Raw genomic sequence first — 15,606 nt, 5'->3', positions numbered from 1 at the left:
AGATCAGCCCTGAGCTAACATCCGATGCCAATCCTCCTCTTTTTGCTGAGGAAGATTGGCCCTGGGCTAACATCTGTGCCTATCTTCCTCTACTTTATGTGGGACGCCACCACAGCATGGCTTGAGAAATGGTGTGTTGGTGCGTGCCCGGGATCCAAACCCGAGAACCCCGGGCCACTGAAGCGGAGCATGAGCACTTAACTGCTGTGCCACCCAGCAGGCCCTATTTTTAGTTTTTTGGGGACTCTCCATACTGTTTTCCATAGAGGCTGCACCACTTTGCATGCCCAGCAGCAGTGAATGAGGGTTCCCATTTCTCCACAACCTCTCCAACATTGGTTGTTTTTTGTCTTGGTGATTATAGCCATTCTAACTGGTGTAAGGCGATATCTTAGTATAGTTTTGATTTGCATTTCCCTGTTGATTAGTGATGTTGAACATCTTTTCATGTGCCTATTGGCCATCTGCATATCTTCTTTGGAGAAGTGTCTGTTCATTTTCTCTGCCCATTTTTTGACTGGGTTGTTTGTTTTTTTGTTGTTCAGTTGTGTGAGTTCTTTATACATTATGGAGAGTAACCCCGTTTTGGATATATGATTTGCAAATATTTTCTCCCAGCTGGTGGGTTGTCTATTCATTTTGATCCTGGTTTCATTTGCCTTGTAGAAGCTCTTTAATCTGATGAAGTCCCACTTGCTTATGTTTTCTTTAGTTTCCCTCATCCAAGTAGACATGGTATTTGAAAAGATCCTTCTAAGACCAATGCCAAAGACTGTACTGACTGTATTTTCTTCTAGAAGTTTTATGATTTCTTCGCTTCAAGTCTTGAATCCATTTTGAGTTAATTTTTGTGTATGGCAAAAGAGAATGGTCTACTTTCATTCTTTTGCATGTGGCTGTCCTGTTTTCCCAACACCATTTATTGAAGAGACTTCCCTTTCTCCATTGTATGTTCTTAGCTCCTTTGTCGAAGATTAGCTGTCCGTATATGTGTGGCTTTATTTCTGGGTTTTCAATTCTGTTCTGTTGATCTATATGTCTGTTTTTGTACCAAAACAATGCTGTTTTATAATTTTATTTATTTATTTTTTCCCCAAAGCCCCAGTAGATAGTTGTATGTCATAGCTGCACATCCCTCTAGTTACCGTATGTGGGACGCGGCCTCAGCATGGCCGGAGAAGCGGTGCGTCGGTGTGTGCCCGGGATCTGAACCCGGGCCACCAGCAGCGGAGTGCGGGCACTTAACCGCTAAGCCATGCGGCCGGCCCAGAACAATGCTGTTTTGATTACTATTGCTTTGTAGTATGTTTTGAAGTCAGGGATTGTGATGCCTCCAGCTTTGTTCTATTTTCTCAGGATTGCTTTAGCTATTCAGGGTCTTTTGTTGCCCCATATGAATTTTAGTATTCTTTGTTCTATTTCCGTGAAAAATGTCACTGGGATTCTGATTGGGATTGCGTTGAATCTGTAGATTGTTTTAGGTAATATAGACATTTTAACTATGTTTATTCTTCCAATCCATGTGCATGGAATATCTTTCCATTTCTTTATGTCATCATCAATTTCTTTCAATAATGTCTTATAATTTTCATTGTACAGGTCTTTCACCTCCTTGGTTGGATTTATTCCTAGATATTTTATTCTTTTGTTGCAATTTAAATGGAATTATCTTTTTGAGTTCTCTTTCTGTTAGTTCATTATTAGCATACAGAAATGCAACTGATTGTTGTAAGTTGATTTTTTACCCTGCAACTTTGCTTTGTTGATTATTTCTAATAGTTTTCCAATGGATTCTTTAGGGTTTTCTATATATAAAATCATGTCATCTGCAAATAGTGGGAGTTTCACTTCTTCGTTGCCTATTTGGATTCCTTTTATTCCTTTTTCTTGCCTAATTGCTCTGGCCAAAACCTCCAGTACTATGTTGAATAAGAGTGGTGAGAGTGGGCATCCTCATCTCATTCCTGTTCTCAGAGGAATGGCTTTCAGACTTTCCCTGTTGAGTGTGATGTTGGCTGTCGGTTTGTCATATATGGCCTTTATTATGTTGAGGTACTTTCCTTCTATAACCATTTTGTTGAGAGTTTTTATCATAAATGGATGTTGGATCTTGTCAAATGCCTTCTCTGCATCTATTGAGATGATCATGTGGTTTTTGTTTTTTTTTTAATTTTATTTATTTTTTTCCCCCAAAGCCCCAGTAGATAGTTGTATGTCATAGATGCACATCCTTCCAGTTGCTGTACGTGGGACGCGGCCTCAGCATGGCCGGAGAAGTGGCACATCGGTGCGCGCCCGGGATCCAAACCTGGGCCGCCAGCAGCAGAGCGCGTGCACTCAACCGCTAAGCCACGGGGCCAGCCCAATCATCTGGTTTTTATTCCTTGTTTTGTTAATGTGGTGTATGTATCATGCTGATTGACTTGGAGATGTTGAACCATCCCTGTGTCCCTGGTATAAATCCCACTTAGTCATGGTCTTTGATCTTATTAACATATCGCTGTATTTGGTTTGCCACTATTTTGTTGAGTATTTTTGCATCTATGTTCATCAGCGATATTGGCCTGTAGTTTTCTTTCTTTGTATTGTCCTTGTCTGACTTTGGTATCAGGGTGATGTTGGCCTTGTAGGAAGTGTTGGGAAGTCTCCCGTCTTCCTCTGTTTTTTGGAATAGTTTGAGAAGGATAGGTATTAAATCTTTGAATGTTTGGTAGAATTCTCTGGAGAAGCCATCTGGTCCTGGACTTTTATTTTTTGGGAGGTTTTTGATTACTGTTTTGATCTCTTTACTTGTGATTGGTCTACTCACATTCTCTATTTCTTCCTGGTTCAAGTTTGGGAGGTTGTATGAGTCTAAGAACTTATCCACTTCTTCTAGATTGTCCAATTTGTTGGCATATAGTTTTTCATTGTATTCTCTTATAATCGTTGGTATTTCTGTGGTATCTGTTGTAATTTCTCCTCTTTCATTTCTAATTTTATTTATTTGAGCTTCTCTCTTTTTTTCTTAGTGAGTCTAGCTAAGGATTTGTCAACTTTGTTTATCTTCTCAAAGAACTAACTCTTTGTTTCACTGATCCTTTGTACTGCTTTTTTGGTTTCAATTTCATTTATTTCTGCTCTAATTTTTATTATTTTTCTCCTTCTGCTGACTTTGGGCTTTGTTTGTTCTTTTTCTACTTCTGTTAGGTGTAGTTTAAGCTTATTTGGGATTTCTCTTGTTTGTTAAGGCGGGCCTGTATTGCTATCTGTTTCCCTCTCAGGACTGCTTTTGCTGCATCCCATATGAGTTGGTATGGCGTGTTTTCATTTTTATTTGTCTCCAGATATTTTTTTATTTCTCCTTTAATTTCATCAATGATCCATTGGTTGTTCAGTAGCATGTTGTTTAATCTCCATATCTTTGTCTATTTCCCAATTACTCTCTTGTAGTTGATTTCTAGTTTCATAGCATTATGGTCAGAAAAGATACTTGTTATGATTTCAATCTTCTTAAATTTATAGAGGCTTGCCTTGTTTCCCAACATATGGTCTATCCTTGAGAATGTTCCATGCGTGCTTGAGAAGAATGTGTAGTCAGCTGTTTTTGGATGGAGTGCTCTGTATATGTCTATTAAGTCCATCTTGCGTAGTTTTTCGTTTAAGTCCACTTTTAAGTTGACTTTTTGTCTGGATGATGTATCCAATGATGAAAGTGGGGTATTAAGATCTCCCACTATTATTGTGTTGTTGTTAATATCTCCTTTTAGGTTTGTTAGTAGTTGCTTTATGTACTTTTGTGCTCCTATGTTGGTTGCATATATATTTATAATTGTCATGTCTTCTTGGTGGAGTGTCTCTTTTATCATTATATATTGCCCCTCTTTGTCTCTCATTACCTTTTTTATCTTGAAGTCTACTTTGTCTGATATAAGTATGGCAACACCTGCTTTCTTTTGTTTGCCATTAGCTTGGAGTATCATCTTCCATCCCTTCAACTCTAAGCCTGTGTTTCCTGGAGGCAACATATTGTTGGGTCTTGCTTTTTAATCCATCCTGCCACTCTGTGTCTTTTGATTGGAGAATTCAGCCCATTTACATTTACAGTGATTATTGATATATGAGGGCTTAATGTTGCTATTTTATCGATTATTTTCTGGTTCTTTTGCATTTCCTTTGTTTCTCGTCCCATGTGTTTTGCGCTACCAATTCAGTTTGGTAGTTCTGTATGATGACTTTATTTTTCTCTTTATTTATCATATGCGATTCTGTTCTGATTATTTGTTTAGTGGTTACCTTGAGGTTTGTATAAAAAATCTCATGGATGAGACAGTCCATTATCTGATGACCTCTTATTTCCTTAGACAAGTCAATTTGATATCGAATCACAACTTCCCCTTGTAAGTCATGATTGTGATAATTTATTCCATCTTGTGTTGGGGGTGTGTGTTTAACGTGATGAGGTTATGTTTATTTTTGGTGTTTTCCGTCCTTTAATCTTTGATTTTGGTATTTAAGTGTTTGCTAATCTATTCTGATAGAGAGCTACTATTTTTCTCATTTTGTCTACCTGTTTTTCTCCTTGCTCAAAGCTTTGTATCCCCTTTCTCTTTTTTTTTTTTTTTCAGGCATGAGGGCCTTCTTGAACACTTCTTTTCGTGGGGATCCGGTGGCCATGTACTCCCTTAGGTTTCGTTTATCTTGGAAAGTTATTATTTCTCCATCATATTTGAATATTTTCGCTGAATAGAGTATTCTTGGCTGAAAGTTTTTGTCTTTCAGAATTTTGTATATATCATTCCAGTCTCTCTTAGCCTGTGTCTGTTGAGAAATTTGCTGAAAGCCTGATGGGAATTCCTTTGTACATTATTTTTTGTTTTTGTTTAGCTGCCCCTAATATTGTTTCTGTCATTGACTTTTGCCAGCTTTACTACTACATGCCTTGGAGAGGGCCTTTTCCTGTTGATATATTTAGGTGATCTCTTGGCTTCTTTTACTGGTATTTCCAGCTCCTTCCCCAGATTTGTGAAGTTCTCCGCTATTATTTCCTTGAATAAGCTCTCTTCCTTTTTCCCTCTCTTCTGCCTCAGGAATTCGTATAATCCTTATGTTACATTTCCTAATTGAGTTGGATATTTCTCCGAGAATTTCTTCATTTCTTTTTAATTTTTGTTCTCCCTCCATCTGGAGCATATTTGCATTCCTATCCTCATTAATGCTAATTCTTTCCTCCATATTGTCAACTCTGTTCTTTAAAGATTCCAGATTTTCCTTTATCTCCTCCATTGTGTTTTTCATCTCCAACCATAATGATTGGTTTTTCTTTACGGTTTCAATCTCTTGTGAAGAAATTCCTGATCTCGTTGAATTGTTTGTGTTTTATTGTAATTCGTTGAGCTTTTTTATGATAGCTATTTTGAATTCTCTGTCATTTAGGTTATAAATTTCTGTGCCTACACGGTTGATTTCTGGGTGCTTGTCATTCTTCTTCTGGTCTGGAGATTTAATGTATTTTTGCATTAATTTGATTTGTTTTTCCTCATCCTAACAATATCTGGTTGCAGTTTCCACCTGCCGCCACTGGGTGGGAGTCAAGGGCTGTGTATTCTGAGCCTACTGCAATCCGCTAGCAGAGTGCTCTGGTGGGCTGACTGAGCTGGAGAGCCGGTGTGCAGGCGGGAGGGGCTGTCTCTTTTGCCTGCCCCATCCTGGCGGCTTCTCGCTTTTCCCTCGATATCTGCTCTCCTGGGGTGCTCAGATGTTGGCGGCATCCCTGCAACAGTTCAGACTCCTCCATATGGGATTTTCCCACAGGCTGTGAGAGGACTTGAAGAGCGATGGTTTTTCCCCAGAGGGCCACCCTTCCCCCTCTCTGGGAGCTACGCAGACCTGAGTCGCTGATGGGATGGGGAAGGGGAGGATGTCTCCTTACCTCTCCCCAGTTCCTCTGGGGGTTCCAGCATGTCTGCTCTCAAATGTGTGGCTGTGTGGGTCTCTAAGACGTCCCCTTGTGCTGTGTGAGTGTCCTTTGTTGCCACGTGAATGTCATTTTTGTTGTAACTTATCCAGAGTTTATGGGAAAGCTCACTCTGCCATGATGCTGACATCACTCCCTCCCCCTTGCTTACTTTTTGAGATTCTGGTGCCACTCTCCCATGTTTTAGAAGTTACTGATTCCTGAAAGAAATGCTGTCAACAGGTCCCTCACTGGGATAGGCGCAGGTCATATTTTTAGGGCTGGTGAGGGGTAGAGCCTTCTTGCTCACCATCCAGCTGGGGCTGAGCTGGGAGGCAGGGGTGGGGTGCTCAGGTGGAAAAGGCTAAATAGGAAAATGCCACCCTCAGTTGGTAGTGAGGTGGTGACAGGCAGGCATCCTGTTGAGTTTGGCTGGTGAGACTGCTGATTAATACAATGCATGTTTAGTTGTTAAAAGTGTCAGTAAGAGGCCTAAGTGAGTTGCTAGGAAGGCAGTGTGAAAGGAAAGTGTTTGGAGGAGGTGGGACCGAGTTTCCTGGGATTCTTCCTACAGCTTAATTTGCTTAAACTGGGCCTGCCGATTATTAGAGAAAAATGGGTTCTAATATAATGAGAGGCTTTGAGTCTCATAGGGGAGACTAGTCTTGATATAGAATAGACCTCCTAGATTCTTTAGCTTGGTACTGATTTTAGGAATGTGCTATTTGAGAGAGCCATATAAATGACAGTAGAGCCGTCATAATATGTACATTTTGGGCTAACACTGAAAAAATCTAGTTGATGTATTCATTGGGTAGAGACAATGTGGATATGTAGGTAGCTACATTATTATATATATATAGTATATATAATATAAGATGCATTAAAAAATGACTCAGGGGCTGGCCCTATGGTGTAGTGGTCAAGTTTGTGCACTCCACTTCAGCAGCCTGGGGTTCGTGGGTTAGGATCCCGGGCATGGACCTACACACCACTCATCAGCCATGCTGTGGCAGGCATCCCACATATAAAATAGAGGAAGATTGGCACAGATGTTATCTCAAGGCCATTCTTCCTCAAGCAAAAAGAAGAAGATTGGTAACAGATGTTAGCTCAGGGCCAATCTTGCTCACCACACACACACAAAAAAGACTCAATTCAATATTTGAGTTCCTAATAGTATAAGGCATGAACTCTGCTCTGCTGAGTGAAGACCAGGAATTGTCCTCAAAAGACTTATGGTCTTAGGGGAAAATTGTTGACAAATATTCAAGTAATATCCTAGAATAGAACACTATTTGTCCCTCACCCTTAATGGCCCCAGGCTGCTAATTTTTAAATTCCCTACCTTTATTACAAAATTAACCTGCAAAATATGACACTTCAGCATAAGGTAGTATAGGAATGGCAGGGCAACAATTTGGGTTTTAAGTTTTATTAACCAAAGCAAAAGAGAATGCTAACTTAGCTGATATTTCCTGTGAGGGAGAAGAAAAGGTCTAACGTCTTCTAGAACTTAAGAAAGTGAGGAAAGTAGTGGATAATGTTGTTAATTGACATTTTACAAAATTAATGAGTAGATTAAATGGTACTTATGTGTAAAAATCAATGATTCAGAAATGGTTACTATTTAAATTATATTTTCATTTCTCTTGGGTATATACCTAGGAGTGGAATTGCTAGGGGGTCATATGATCACTCTGCTTAATTGTTTGAGGAACTGCCAGACTGTTTTCCAAAGGGGCTGCACCATTTTACTTTCCCACCAGCAGGGTGTGAGGGTTCTGATTTCTCCATATCTTCACCAACACTTGCTGTTATCTGTCTTTGATTCTAGCCAACCATTTAAATAATAACTTAGCAGTAATAAGAGTAGATGTTGAAGAGTGTGAATCAAGCACTTTTCCTTTTTCATTGTCTGCTCTACCCAGGTTAGAGCACAGGGAAACTCAGCTAAGGAGTTAGCTCATGTATCTTTCAGACTAACTCTCGTGTATAAAATGGCCCTAGTGAGCTCCCAGCATGGATAAAAACCACATCCTCTGTCGGGGAGCCTTCCCCTGCCCTCTCTGTGTATGCCAGGGATTATCAACTGGAGAGATTAATAAAATGCAGATTCCTGGGTTCCACCTCCAGAGAATCTGGTTAAGTCTGGAGGTAGTACCAGGCATCTGCACTTTTTAAAAGTGTCCCTCAGGGGCCAGCCCGGTGGCGTAGTGGTTAAGTTCAGTGCACTCTGCTTCAGTGGTCCAGGTTCAGTTCCTGGGCGCAGACCTATACCACTCATCAGCCATGCTGTGGTGGCAACCCACATACAAAATAGAGGAAGACAGACTGGCCACAGATGTTAGCTCAGGGCAAATCTTCCTCAGTAATAGTAATAATAATAATAATAAAAGCATCCCTTAAAAAAAACATCTCTAGTGATTCTACTACAGGTAGAATCTGACCACACTTTGAGAAGCAAAGGAAATAGGAAACAAGAGTTTAACCTGAAACAAAAATAGGGCTAGGGTTACCTATAGCCTCTTCTCTCCAAACAAGACCCTGGGTGTGGGCTCCATAAATGTTTTATTTTATGAAGACCTACTTTTGATGTACCTGCTCAAATGAATCAAATACACAGGAGTTACCATTGACTAGTTGAATGTGGTACAATGGATACCAAGAATCACTTTAATTTTGTTGTGATCAGTGCCAACCTGCTCCTTAGGCTGAGAGTTCTGACCACTTCCACAGACTCTTGTTAGCCAAGGACAAAGCACAAGAAGGTGTTCCTACCCGTAGGGTAAGGATGTGCACCAGCCTACTTAGTTGTACCAAATTGTTCAGGTAAAGGGTAAAGAGAGAGTAAAGCAGAACCAAGATGCTCCTGGCCTTCTAACTTGCAAGCATATAATCAAGCTGCATATGCAACCTATTATGGATGGTGAGAGATTTCTGTTAAAATCAAACCCTCAACAGGGTTAGTCTTACCGATTTGGTGTTAGAGCCAATCATTACCTCTTGCATGATCCTTTTATAGCCTTATACCTTAGAATTACTTTTATACAAACAAAATTTTTTCTTCTTACTTCCTTAGTTCTTCAATACTTATTCTCTATTTCAAAATAAGTGAATTTCCCTCTCTGTCATGTTTATCAGCACTGCATGCACACGAGCCTTTACCAGCAAGTAAAATTCCCACAGATGGTGTCTTTATTTCTGTAGTAACCTCACCTATCCAGGGCCCCAGGCCACCACTAGCCTGCCTTTATGCCCATTAGAAAATGGCATCTTGGTCTGCTTTACCCTTCTCCCCCGCTCCGGGCTACGAGGGGAGGGGCACTGCCGCTTTTTGCCGCCTCCCTGGAGAAGCCAGACTCTATACCGAGTTCTTGCTTGGGACATGTTTACCCCAACTAAAGTCAGAGACCATTCCGCGCGGGCCGGGGGCAGCTCAGGACGAGCCTGCCGCGGGAAAGGAGAACCAGTTCCTACTGTGACAAGCGTGCGTGCGCTCCGCACAAGTCCGGGGCTCCCGAGGTAGAGCTGCTCCTGCCGGGGCAGCCTCCCTCCCGAGCGACAGGGGTCCCCTACTCGTCTTCCTGAGCGTCCTGCCCCGGTGTCTCCTCCCCGGTAACCCCGGGCCCCGCGAAGCCGGCCTTACCTGCGCATTGGCGGGAGAGCCCATGCTGGAGGCGAGACTGGCCCCGGCCCCGGAGCCGCTGCTGCAGCGGGAGGATGATGCCTAGTAGCCAGCGTTGAAGCGGGAGAACAGCATGGTCGCCGTCAGTCCAAGCCGGGGCGAGGGTTGAGGGCCGGGGCCAGGTCGGAGCGGTGAGGCACAGCCAGGTAGGAGTGCCGTCCCCGCTCGCTCGCTGCGCCGCCACCGCCGCCGGCTGGTCTCGGCGTTTACGTAGCTCACTGCGGGTGGCTGGAGGACGAGGCGCGGCGACATAAATGCACGCAAGCAGAATTGTCTTGGGCGCAACCATCGCGGCGCCGCAGGGGTGGCTCGCGGACCTGGACACTTCTGCGGCCTCCTTGCTGTCTTCGCCGCCTGCCCCCTGACCCCCCATCTTGGTGAGGGTCTTTATCTTATGAGCGTTTAGCAATCTGGGTGTTAGGGTTCTGGTGGACCCCCTATGATGAGGGACTTCGGGGATGGCTCCCCCACGACTGCAGGGAGCGGCCGGGGAAACCTGCCGACGCAGGTGTCTTAATATGGAGGTCTGTATCGGGTGGAGGGCGTATCCACGGGAACTGCTAGCAGCTAAAAACCGAAAGTGCAGCGACTCGGGGAGTGGGGGCCGCGGCCTGGGGAGGGGAGGTGGGAAAGGCGGAGAACGAGAGAGAACACTGGTTCCCGGGCGGGTGGGGACGTCTGTTTACCAGTGTACAGAAACCTGGCAACAGTTCTGAGGCTCACGTATAGGAGAAACAGGTACACCGCCCCGACGGCTTAAGCCTCGGCCCCCGAAGGCACGCACCTCCACACCCATTCCCAATTAGTCCTAATTCAGTGCAAACTGTGGAAGCGGACCCTCGCCGGAGGGGGCCTCAAGCCGCCGGGCTCGAGCAATGCTAGGGCTGTTAACTGCCTTTGGAAGCAGAAAGTAGAGGGATCCAAGATAAGAGAGTACGATAACCTACTTTTTATCTACGATGCTGGGTATTTTAATATTTTTGTTTTTAAGGAAAAAGTTTTTTTTTTCCCTCGGCCATATATGGGGATATTATTGTTATTGTCAAATCTCTGAGACACTAGTCAATAAAGATTGTGCAGAAGCTCCATACAAAAAAAAAAAGAAAGAAAATGTCACCTTTAACATGTGTACTGCCATCTTCTGGAAATTTACCATAATAAATATGCGAATCAATGGAGTCTATGATATGAAAGGTGCCTCCTGTGGTTATATGGAAAACAACCTGCAAAACAACTGCAAAAGGTACAGAGTCCCGGGGATCCTAGCATGGTCACTTGGTTTTCTTGAATGTGTTGCTGGTTTCCTGTCCTTTCAGGGAGCGACTATGGTTATCTCGTTAGTTTCATAGTAAGCATCCAATTCTGAGTTTAGCCTCCATCCCTGATGGGCATTCTCAGCAAGAGACTCCTTACACTCCTTCCATGGTCCAAACTATATTTGTATGTGTCAGTGAAAAAGGGATTTATTTTATAAATCTGAAATGAATTCTGTTGTGCCACATTTCTAAAAACCCCATGAAGATGGTCAGGCACGACCACTACATTTCAAATTAAACTCACCACAGAAACTTGCCAGGCTGTGGCTGCCTCTTAGCTGCCCATCCTCCCGTGTTTCCCTCACAGCCCCCAAGTAGGCTTTGGTGATAGCCAAGAACTTCAGGGAAATTAGACGCTCTGAATCATTCTGGATATAAGGAAGGTGAATTATTTGTATAGCTCTCCTAAATCATCTCAGGGACTAGAGGTACTTTTTAGGTGGTGGTGGAAGCTTTTCTCCTAAGACTCCTGAGTGTGGGATCTCCAACCTTCTGCAAAGAACTCTACTTTATGCCAACAGTTACTTGGCCTATAGGTGACTTCGGAGGTTTTGTGTGTGTGTGGTGGTATTTAAGGAACTAATGAGAATAAAAGCTTCTGTCTGTTGAACACCTTGTACAAGCGTGGCTCATGCTACCTTTGTTCTTCACCTGCAACCCAGTCAATTAGGTATTTTCCTCACTTGAGAGGTGAGGAAACAGGTTGCAAAGGGATAAGTGGCAGGGTGGGGATTTAGCTAATGTCTGAGTGATGTCAGAGTGTGTGTATATTTTCTGTGCAGCCCTCCGATAGGAGAAAACTGCAGCTTGCTTCCCTGTTTGGGGCTCAGGAAATTGCTCTGACTATACCTTCTTGTGGTGCAGCTTCCTGTTGTATTTTCCGTTTACTAAAAACAAAGTGATATTGGATGTTAAGATAAACATTTAGTTAAACAGAAGAGAGTGCCAAGCAAAGTGTATCTCTTTTTGTGGGTGAGGAAGATTAGCCGTGAGCTAACATCTGTTGCCAATCCTCTTTTTGTTGAGGAAGATTGGCCCTGGGCTAACATCTGTGCCCATCTTCCTCTACTTTATATGGGACGCCGCCACAGCATGGCTTGACAAGCGGTGCATCGGTCCACGCCTGGGATCCAAACCAGAGAACCCCAGGCTACCGAAGCGTAGCGCTGGAACTCAACCAGGCTGGCCCCGAAAGTATATCTTTTAACCTAAAAAGGCTAAAATTGCAATAGTTGGCTTGCCTGGCTGATGCTCTGAATCAATCTGTGTAAGCATGGCTGGCTTTTGTGGATGTCAGGTTGGATACAGTCTTTGCAAAGTGAACGTTCAGGAATAGCAAGAATGCAGTTTGATCTCCCCAAACCAAAAGCCTCAGGAACAAACGGTGAAGGTTTGTACCTCAGACCAGACAGTTGTCTGAGCACCTAGGTTCCTAGGGAGAAGGGCAGTAAGGGCCACAAACAGTCCAATGAACACAACAAGATTCTCTCAGCTTGTCTTCTTTTTGTTTTCCTATTTTTTAAAATTGTGATAAAATATACATAGCATCAAATTTACCATTTTAGCCATTCTTAAGTATATAATTCGGTGACATTAATTACATTCACAATGTTGTGCAACCATCACCACTATCCGTTTCCAGCACTTTATCATCATCCCAAGCATAAACCCTGTACCCATTAAACAATAACTCTTCATCTCCCCTCCCCCTCTGTCTGTTTTTTGGTGGGTTTCTGTTGGTGGTGGTGGTGGTTATTTTGCCTCTGTTAGGTAATCAGCTAATTTTTTTCCTCTGCTATCAAGATTCCAGCCTTTATACCGCACTAATTTTCTTCTTCTAATTTGCTGTTGGCTAAGAAACATTACTTAGCGTATCAAAATTGTATGTAAAGTAAGTTAATAGAACTTCTTATCCCTAAAAGCCTTTCCTATGCAGAGAAGAACTAGGACTTTGCGATGGCTATTTCAACTATTAAAAGACCTTTTGCTTCCTCAGTTCCTGGACATTTCCCAAAGGGTGTATATTATTAGAAGTCAGACTTGGAAAAGTGGAGTATTATTGTTTTTAAGAGAATAATAGATTGATGGTCGAATAACCAGAAACGCTTTATATTTTGTATTTCAAAAGAGCTTTCATTTATTAAGCTTCACCATTGGTCAGTTTCCTTTTTTATGTGTGTGAGGAAGATTAGCCCTGAGCTAACATTCGTCGCCAATCCTCCTCTTTTTGCTGAGGAAGATTGGCCCTGGGCTAACATCCATGTCCATCTTCCTCTACTTTATATGGGATGCCGCCACAGCATGGCTTGACGAGCAGTGCTGGGCGGTGCACGCCACCAGTTCCAAACTTGCACACCTGGGGCTGCTGCAGCAGAGCGCGGGCACTTAACCCCTATGCCGCCGAGCTGGCCTCCTGGTCAGTTTCCTTTAAAAGGAAGTTTCCTTAGTGCCCTTATAATATGAGTGAATTGTGGGAATAACACTATTCAGAAAGCACAGCTATGGACAAAGTAAGGTTCATTCATGTGAAGTAATTAATGTCTCACCTGGACCTGACAGATCACTTGATTAGTGTTTGTTTTAATAGCCAAGATTCTTGTTTTACAGGTATTTGATTTCACTTCCATAGACTTGACCTCTGAGACTGATGAAATTCCAGATATTATCGCTTTGGAAGAGGAGGATGGATCAGATCATTCACATGCTAATCGCTCTGAGTCCTCTCAGGGCAAAACGTTGAATAACTAACAAGAAAATACTCCTTTTGACTGAATACACAATTTGTATCACATTAAACTTCATATGTGCCCATGTGTTTATTTCTGTGGCTCTGGGGATTAAACCTATTGGGGATTAATCTATTTTTTGGCTACTTGGTCTTAATTGTAATGGAACTCTGATTGATCTAAACTTTTATAAGAGATCCTAGTTCTATATATCTTATCATTTTATATAATTCTTCAAAGTTTAATCATTGAAATGCTTCTAATTTTGGCCTCCCAGGATTCATTCCTGCTTCTTCTGGTAATAGCACTCTTCTGTCTTTTGGAGGGGATCTCAGTGGGTCTGCTGGTCAAGGTTTTTTTGCTTTCCCCTAGCCTAGGGGTGGGCATAGGACTGAAAGCAGGTCAACTGAAAGGAAGCATATCATGATGGCTAAAGGCTCAGACTGTGTTCTAATTTTGGCTCTGCCACTTACTATCTGTATGACCTTAAACAAATTACTTAATTTATCTGTGCCTCAATTTCCTCATCTGTAAAATGGGGATAATAGTAGGTTTGTTGTGAAGAATAAATAAATTAACATTTGTGAAAAGCTTAGACCAATGCTTGGCACAGAGCAGCATTAAGTAAGTATTAGTTAAGTAAATTATAGAAACAATGGCCAACCTGATGGTGATAAGCATCCCTAATGGCCAAATTGTAGTATTTTTTTTTAATTTTATTTATTTTATTTTTTTCCCCCAAAGCCCCAGTAGATAGTTGTATGTCATAGCTGCACATCCTTCTAGTTGCTGTATGTGGGACGTGGCCTCAGCATGGCCGGACAAGCGGTGTGTCGGTGGGCGCCCGAGATCTGAACCTGGGCCGCCAGCAGTGGAGTGCACGCACTTAACCGCTAAGCCATGGGGCTGGCCCCAGATTGTAGTTCTGAAATACCTTTTCCCATTAATGTAAACAGGGCTTGAGGCTGGCCCTGTGGCGTAGTGGTTAAGTTTGGTGCACTCCGCTTTGGCGGAGTGGGTTTGGATCCCAGGTGCGGACCTATACCACTTATCAGCCATGCTGTGGCAGCGACCCACATACAAAATAGAGGAAGATTGGCACAGATGTTAGCTCAGGGCTAATCTTCCTCAAGTGGAAAAAAAAGAGGAAGATTGGCAACAGATGTTAGCTGAGAGCGAATCTTCCTCAACAGAAAAAAAAAAAAAAAAGAAATAGGGCTTCTTGGGAAAGTGGCTGATTCCAGGTCTGAGGCAGGAAACGTATAAAATGAGCCATGAAATCATTGCTATTCCAGATAGCAAGGGAGCCAATTTGAAGAGGTTCCCATTGACCAAAGATGGGACAATTTAAACTTCAATAAGAATAATAGTTTTCATAGATTGAACCCTATCAAATGTGAACCCCATCATATATCCAAATATATTATATATATCAACAACCTAATTGGTCACCTTCAGGAGATGACAGCAAACCAATTCATGATCTTGAAAACTAGTAAATACAGGGAAAGAATCAAGAATTTATCCTTCCTTATATTTTTGCCACTAGGTAAACAAATAGTAAATGAAGGAAAACTTCTCTCATAAAAATATTCCCACTATCAAATGAAAAAGAAATAGTATCTTACTCAGTTTGGACTGCTATAACAAATTACCTTAGACTGAGTGGTTTAAACAACAAATGTTTATTTCTCACAGTTCTGGAGGCTGGAAGTTTGAGATCAGGGTGCCAGCCTGGTTGGGTTTCAGTGACGGCCCCTTTCCAGGTTGCAGAGAATTGACTTCTCTTTGTATCTTCACATGGTAGAAAGAGCAGAGAGAGGAAGCAAGCTCTCTTGTGACTCTTATACAGGCACTAATCCCATTCATGAGGACTCCACCCTTAGGACCTCATGTAATCCTAATTACCTCCCAAAGACCCTACCTTCTAATACTGTCACA

General features: G+C 42.5%; 2 protein-coding genes across 4 annotated transcripts in view; one reads left to right on the top strand and one right to left on the bottom strand.

Moving 5' to 3' along the window:
- The window catches only part of LOC147914408 (uncharacterized), a 52,355-nt gene extending 42,240 nt beyond the window's left edge, over positions 1-10,115 (bottom strand). For all 3 annotated transcript variants that reach the window (XM_087444665.1, XM_087444664.1, XM_087444666.1), the window contains exon 1: positions 9,585-10,115. In XM_087444665.1, the coding sequence (XP_087300791.1) occupies positions 9,585-9,996 (412 nt within the window). In that variant the 5' untranslated portion in view covers positions 9,997-10,115. The remainder of the gene's footprint in view (positions 1-9,584) is intronic.
- The window catches only part of PLIN2 (perilipin 2), a 96,706-nt gene extending 82,906 nt beyond the window's left edge, over positions 1-13,800 (top strand). Inside the window, exon 9 of the mRNA XM_014792390.2 lies at positions 13,547-13,800. Within this exon, the coding sequence (XP_014647876.1) occupies positions 13,547-13,687 (141 nt within the window). The 3' untranslated portion in view covers positions 13,688-13,800. The remainder of the gene's footprint in view (positions 1-13,546) is intronic.
- The last annotated feature ends 1,806 nt before the right edge of the window (positions 13,801-15,606 follow it).

Source organism: Ceratotherium simum, chromosome 20 (assembly GCF_057802395.1).
Source record: "Ceratotherium simum simum isolate JZ-2026a chromosome 20, ASM5780239v1, whole genome shotgun sequence".
NCBI lineage: Eukaryota > Metazoa > Chordata > Mammalia > Perissodactyla > Rhinocerotidae > Ceratotherium > Ceratotherium simum.
Note: the sequence above shows the minus strand (reverse complement) of the source record. Positions and strands in the feature narration are given on the sequence as shown.